We start from the raw sequence: 7040 nt of genomic DNA on the forward strand, positions 1-7040 counted from the left end.
GAAATTGCCTCATTTCAAAAGCTCATTAAATGAATTTTCGTGTCCATTAACAATTTTTCGCTTTTTTTACTAAGAGTTGCTTAAAAAATTTATCCAAATTCATTAAATCATCAAGTGACTACTTCTGACGCTAAGCGCGGGGTACTGGGCGCTTAGGAGCGGCTCTCTCTGTTTCATTGGCACATAAGCGTCAGTCCTATGCGCTTAGGCATCTAAGTTAAATTTCACACATTCTGCATTTTTGCTCTAAATTTGATCATTTTTCACTTTTTTCACCATTTTTCATCTATTTGATTGTACCTGAAAGAAAAACACGCAAATACATTTCATTAAAGAAAAATATCTCAAAAATAGGTATAAAAATGTGTGCATAAAGACTATATATTTTAGGTGTATCAGCTATGTCGACCGGGATAGATTTGGGCATCACCCGTTTCTCCTTCGTCGCCACTTTCTTTTTCTTTACAGAAGATAGAATCTGAATCCTCGCCCTTGAAAGCTTCTCAGGATCCGCGAGGATCTGGTTTGATTTATTAGCCATAATAGACCTTAGTTATAAAAAGATGAACTAGCGACAAATGACATAAGACTCGGTTCAGGTCTATTTAAAGAACATGAGGGACACGGAATCCTAAGGGAAGTCATGTGTTTAATCAATTAACAAATTTAATGCTAACAATTATTTAAAAATTTTCCTGTTCTTATTTTAGTTGTCGCTATGAAGGAGCAGAAAAACTTGGGGAACTAAAATATATACACCAAAAATACCAGCATGAATCTCAAAGAGAACGAATAACCAAGAAAAAAGCGCCTCCTCTCGAGGTGAGCAATCAACTGACAATTCAAGTCTGAGCATGAAGTCGCGTCTCTAAACCCGGGATAGTTCAAGCTCTAAAGATGGTTCCCCGCTTGGTAGCAGCAGAACCTACTGAAAGTGAGGTGTAAATCACTCGGTAGCGAGTCTCATTAGATATCCCGCATTGGCTGCAACAAGATCTATCTAAAACCTTGTAAAATAGGGAGATACAACCAAGGCGGTGAACCAACTATGCAGGTGAGACAAGAGCCCTGTAAGACTCGAGTCGAATGGGAAAGAGCCATGACTCGCCCAACAAAAAAACCAACTGATCACTTTCGACCTCTCAACCTCGTGTCTGAACCGAACGACTACCTAACAATCGATAGCTCCAGTCGACCGTGCCAAAAGACACCGAGCCAGATCGTCATGCGACCAAACACCTTGACCGACCATGCATACTTCAGAGGGCACAGACACCACTCGATCACCTCAGTCGGCTGACTTCAAGCCAGGAAACCAACCAATTACCGCTAATGCTGAAGCTCAAATTGTAATACAAATATGACGTAAAATCTATACAATCAATTAGACCCTTAATGTCATTAAATACATTTTCCATAATTGTTCCCTCCTTTATGTAATTATATAAAACACGCTACTATAAGATAAAATAGGAATAAGAGGTCCTCTCTTTGATTCTCCCTAAAGAAATTTCAGACTTATTCTACTCTCTTTTCATTTATCTCTTTCACTCTGCTCTAACTCTCGGGAGGTCATTCACAAAGGACTAATTATGATCCAACAGCTATATATTTACATATATAAAATGAGGCCGGTGGAAATCTTTCCAATTGATATTTGCATCATACCACCCGATTTTAAGCACTTTTACATACATACCAACCAATTAATATATATTTATTTGTCCACGAAACCAATTACTATATATTTATGTGTTTGGTCGCAGGAATTTTGAAAAGGCAACTTGAATTTTCCATATATACCCCCAATTCTTATATATTTACATGTATAAAATGAGGCGAGTGGGGATTTCCGAATTGGTATTTGAATACATACCACCCAATTTTTATGTATTTACATATCTAGCACCTATATTTAAATTTTTTTATGATAACACCACAAGTATTTTTAAAAATAATAAAATATAATATTTTTAAATAAATCATAATTAATTAATACAAAAAAAGATATAAATAAATATGCTTATTATTTAATTATTTAGTTATTTCGAATCAAATCAAGTTGAAAACAAGCTAAGAAAATTTATTCATGTTCCACTTAAGCTAAGAAAATTTATTTGTGTTCGACTTATTTATTTGAAGAACGAATAAAATATGAGCTATTTAACAAAAACAAACACGTAATATTCGCGAACAAAGCACTTTTTCTATGTCCAAATCTAAACTATAAAATAAAAACCAATGCCAGTGAAAATTAATGGCAAGTGAAAGTTCCATTATGCCCCTTGGACAATGAGAAATTATAAATTTATTATCTCAGAGTGCGATTTGTTAAAAGGCAACCAAACGCCAATTTTCCTTTTTGTGAATTATCTTTCAAATATATGGTTTGTAAGGGACCATTTGGAAAAGGGAACCGATTGATTGAACAGTCAGGTGTTTTAGCTCTCAAATAGCATCATGATTTCTATTTTATTTTTCAATTTTTTGAGTATTTTTTAAAGAAAACTTTTTTTCACAAGCTATCTTATTTTTCAAAGACAAACTAATATTATTCATCTTGAATTTCAGCAAAATTATTACAAAAATTGACGCGAGATTTAAAGCTATATAAAAATCAAATTATGAAATCATAATCGTAACGCAAATATATTGATTCATTCGCTCAAATATAACACGAGTACTATATTTTATAAATAACAAAAGTTAGGAAGATATGTATATACTTATCCCAAAAAGTTAATTTGTAAACTCCAATAACTCTAATCTCAACAAATCTATAATCAAAATAGCATATAGATATATACATATATATATATATTATATGACATTGTAATTTTCTAACGAATGCAAAAAATGCTGAAATCACGCATTCATATAAACATAAACTAATCCTCATCATCAGACTCGAACATCTTTCTCCGCCGAAGAGACTGGAGCACATGAGCTTGCTGTGCGGCAGCTCCATCGCTGCCTCGCGCGTCGCCGCTAAACCTAACCCGCGGTATGCTCTTCGATGGCAGCACCGTCCCCTTCCTGCTCGTGCTCTGGTTAGCCTCCCTGAGCACCGACTTCGCCGTCACCTCCGCCGCCGCATCAGCCACGGCCGAACCAATCTTGCCGCCGCTGCCCAATTTCTCCGACAGCTTTACGAAGATGCTGGTGGCAGATACGGCCCTGTCGGCAGGCGATAAAACGTTCTGGTTCTGCTGAGGATTCGCCATGGCTTCTGCAACGGTGGATTTGGCCTTTGCGGCCTCGTATTTCTCCATGTCATAGATGAGCTCCTTCTGGAGCTGTTTATCGGCGACGAGGATCTCGTCAATTTCCTTCCTGTAGTCCTTGAGAAGCACGCGGAGGCAGTCCATGAGGCTGCCCATTAGAGGACTGTTTTTGCTTTCGAGAAGCCGTTTGAGCTCGATGAATATCGGGACGGCATGCTGGACTAGATTCTTCTTCGCAACTTGGGTGACTACGCGGCCTTTGGCAGCGAGGACCGTCGCTCCGGCGGCTCCGCCGTAGTCTCCGCCTTCGTCGTCCATCTCGGCGGTATCGGAAGCTTTGCTTGATTGGATTCGCATCTCTTTGCAGGCCAAAATGTGGAGACAGTCCTATCATATAATGAAGAATTAGTGAGCCATAGGAGTACATAAAAGCTCGACGATCTTACATGATGTTGTTCGTGCGTTCATGAATCAAAGGTTGAGCTTTTGATGAAAGCCAAAATTTAAAAGGATCTTGCATTGACTAAGATTGTGATGATAACTAAAGGTTGATGCATACCCGCACAACAGATTGTCCGGCAACATCATCAATGCTGAGCAACCCATCTGAAGCAGCTGCCAATATCTCTGCACACAACTTAGCTGAGGTAGCTAAAAGATGTTCTGGTGCCATTTGTTTTAACAAAGAAACATATATGTGCATCCTCTTTGATCTCGCTTTTTCATCTTTGCCACTGCAGTAAACAAAATTATCAAAAGTAGTTTTTTTTTTTAATAAAAAGGAGTAGAGAGCTAAAATAGTTCCCCAACTCTTTACATGGAGTTATTTTAGTCCTAGAATTTATAAAAATGTCAAATTAATTTCTAATCTTTTAATATAAGTTGAAATAATCACCATGAGCCCATTAAAAGAATCTAGTGACTAAATTGACACTTTTATAGACTCCGGGACTAAAATGGGTCCCTACAAAAACTGAGGGGACCATTTTGACACTTTTCTCTTATCAAAAAATATTCCCAAACCGATTGAAGGAAAGTGAGAGACTAGAACCCAGCCATGTATGGCTTTATATCTGTGTCATGAGATACCTTAATGAAAAAAGCTGAGAAACTTTTTCAGGAGCCTCACTTTGTCCAGAATGTGCATTGCAACCATTAAGAAAAAATATAGCTTCTATAAAACTGTTATATGCAAGGAGGGGTGCCTTGACTGCATAAATATATCAATCAGAAAAAAATGCTCTAGAAAGGTTGGCAAGGAAGTAAGGTGAGCAGTTAATAGAGAGTTGAACCTTTAAGAATGTTCCCAAATAAATAATCTGCAAGACTTCTTATCTTTTCAGAATCGTCAACAAGGGACAATAGGAATCTCAGGAATAGAGCACCTCTCCACTTCACATAGTCTCTCTGCACTAAAGATTGGTTTTTGTGAGAGGGGCATAAGGCCTTGTTGGAAATCAAATGTCCTTTTTTTTTTTAGTTTTTTCTTTTATTTTTAAGAATATATTTGTTTAGTGTGTTTTTATATATTTTTTTATTTTTATTTTTTATTTCTAAAAATAAATTAACACGTTTTTAAAAAAACTCAATACAACTTTTAAGTGTTTTGAGTGTTTTTTTAAACAATCATATCTTACTTCCGATATATCAAACATGATTTGTTTCAAATCAAGACATAAAATAAAATAAAATAAAAAATTGAAAATAACAGTGATCTCAAATGGCCCTTAAGCATTTAATTTGACCTATAGCAAACCTCTAAGTTCTAAGTGATCAGTAAAAACAAACCTGCAGTAACCTTGAAAGCAAGATGAATGTCTGTCTTCTCACAACTTCACAAGGATCACGCAAAGCAGTGGTTATCTTTGGAATGTAACTGTTGATTCAAGCAGCATAAGATAATTCGTGAGAATGTAACCCAAATAAAGAAGACCATAAAGCCACTTTATGAAAAAGCAAACTTCTCAGATGTTGCCTTTTATGGCCGAATATTATTTCACAATACAAAAAATAACAAGACAATCACTTAGTCACACAAAAAAGAGCAATTTTTTTCAAATTTATAATATATATATATATATATATATATATATATATATAAAATAATAAAAAAATGTACTGCTGCAGTGTAAAGAATTGGGACACGAGAGTGAGAGCTTGGGAGAAGATAGACTGTGATAATCAATGGGTGGGCAGGTGGATGAGATCAGTTTCAAGATTGTCAAACCCAAACAATAGAGAACAAATGAATAGGTCCTTTTAATGAATGAAAATATTAATTAGAACAATATAGTTTATCTTCGTACTCTAAACGCTGAGTACATTGTTAACAATTTCACTGAATTTGGCATATTTATACTAATCGAGCTAGAAGTAAATCATGTTGATTGATAAGTTTAAATGTTTTGATTCTAGTATTATGATAAAAGAATATAAGTGTCTCTAGTTTATGATAAAAGAACATAAGCTGATGAATGGAGATAGAAAGTATGACAAATCTCACAAAATTAATACCAATTAATTACAATGTGAAAGTCTTTAGGACATCATAAATGGATATAAGAAAGCCTACAAGGAAAAGTTCGTAAATTCCAAAAATATAAGCTATGTTACATGAATCCAAATACTGGATAACAAAGAAACCATCATTAAATAATTACATCAAAAACGTTTGCATAGGAGTGGTGTGTAAATGAGGTAGATATAGTGTTAAATCAACGCATATGAATATATGAATCAAAAAGGAATTAGCATTATTAATTAGCATTATTTCAAGGTGGATTTCAAGGTGGATTTTTTTTTTTTTTGGCTCGGATAAAAAAATGTGTGGCATGATTTATCATTGGATTTCTTTTGCATGAAAATCCTCATTAAAAAGTAATTTCGGAATTATTTCTAGTTTAAAATTGTCATATAATTGATAATAAGGCTTTCATGGAGATGCATGCCTATGTATAATGCACATTTTTTATCCAACATATACATGTTTTTTTAATGCATCGCTTCACATGCTTTTTATTGTAATGAGCAACATGTTTTCCATTGAGCCGCTTAACATGCATTTGTTTTTGCTCTCATGCGTAGCTCTGTCAACATCAAGTTCCTTCAAATTAACATGTGTGTGTGTGTGTGGCGGTGGTGTTAAAGCTCATGGGAAGCTTCGGTGCTATTCGTTTTAACCATCCCGTCATTCTTCCTCTTGTGTCCAAAATTTTAGGAACAATTCATCATGTGAAGAGTTGGTGGAAAATAGATCATTCCACTACACTAATAAAGATGTATAAGGGTCTTTGTTCATGGTGTCACGTGCACAAAATCACCTATAATCTATCAAAAATAGTTCCCCATCAAATCAAAATGATGTGACTGGGCCATTTGCAAGAGGATCAACATCTCATTTTGTGCTATAGTTAAAAAATATTCACGAGCAAGGAAGCAAAATGATGAGTGTGAGAAAAAGAGACAGGAAGTCAATGGGAAATAACGATGAGAAATGAGAGTGCATAACGAATGAGAGGATATGAGCCAAAACATGGATTTTAATTTTTTTTTAAAAATTATTCATGGAAGGGAAAAAATGGTTTTGCCATTACATATTAATGTCTGTAGCATAGCCACATGCCATATGCATTAAAGCGGCTACTTCATATTACTATAGCAATTATTATTATTAATTCCTAATAGAAGAATAATAATAATATTATTATTATTAATGAAAAAGGAGAACCATACGACTCTCCCCGCATGAGCGCCATAACTAGGGCTGTCAAAATGGCTCGTTGTTCGCGAACAGCTCGTGTTCGGCTCGTTAATTTC

General features: G+C 35.2%; 1 protein-coding gene across 1 annotated transcript in view; it reads right to left on the minus strand.

Annotated features, from left to right (window-relative positions):
* Positions 1-2842: 2842 nt before the first annotated feature.
* The window catches only part of LOC110020179 (condensin-2 complex subunit D3), a 21448-nt gene continuing 17250 nt past the window's right edge, over positions 2843-7040 (minus strand). Inside the window, exons 5-9 of the mRNA XM_020718185.1 lie at positions 5013-5100; positions 4517-4631; positions 4314-4434; positions 3784-3958; positions 2843-3611 (exon numbers count right to left, since the gene is read on the minus strand). Coding sequence (XP_020573844.1) covers positions 2889-3611; positions 3784-3958; positions 4314-4434; positions 4517-4631; positions 5013-5100 — 1222 coding nt within the window. The 3' untranslated portion in view covers positions 2843-2888. The remainder of the gene's footprint in view (positions 3612-3783; positions 3959-4313; positions 4435-4516; positions 4632-5012; positions 5101-7040) is intronic.

The sequence above is a fragment of the Phalaenopsis equestris genome, unplaced genomic scaffold (assembly GCF_001263595.1).
Source record: "Phalaenopsis equestris unplaced genomic scaffold, ASM126359v1 Scaffold000094, whole genome shotgun sequence".
NCBI lineage: Eukaryota > Viridiplantae > Streptophyta > Magnoliopsida > Asparagales > Orchidaceae > Phalaenopsis > Phalaenopsis equestris.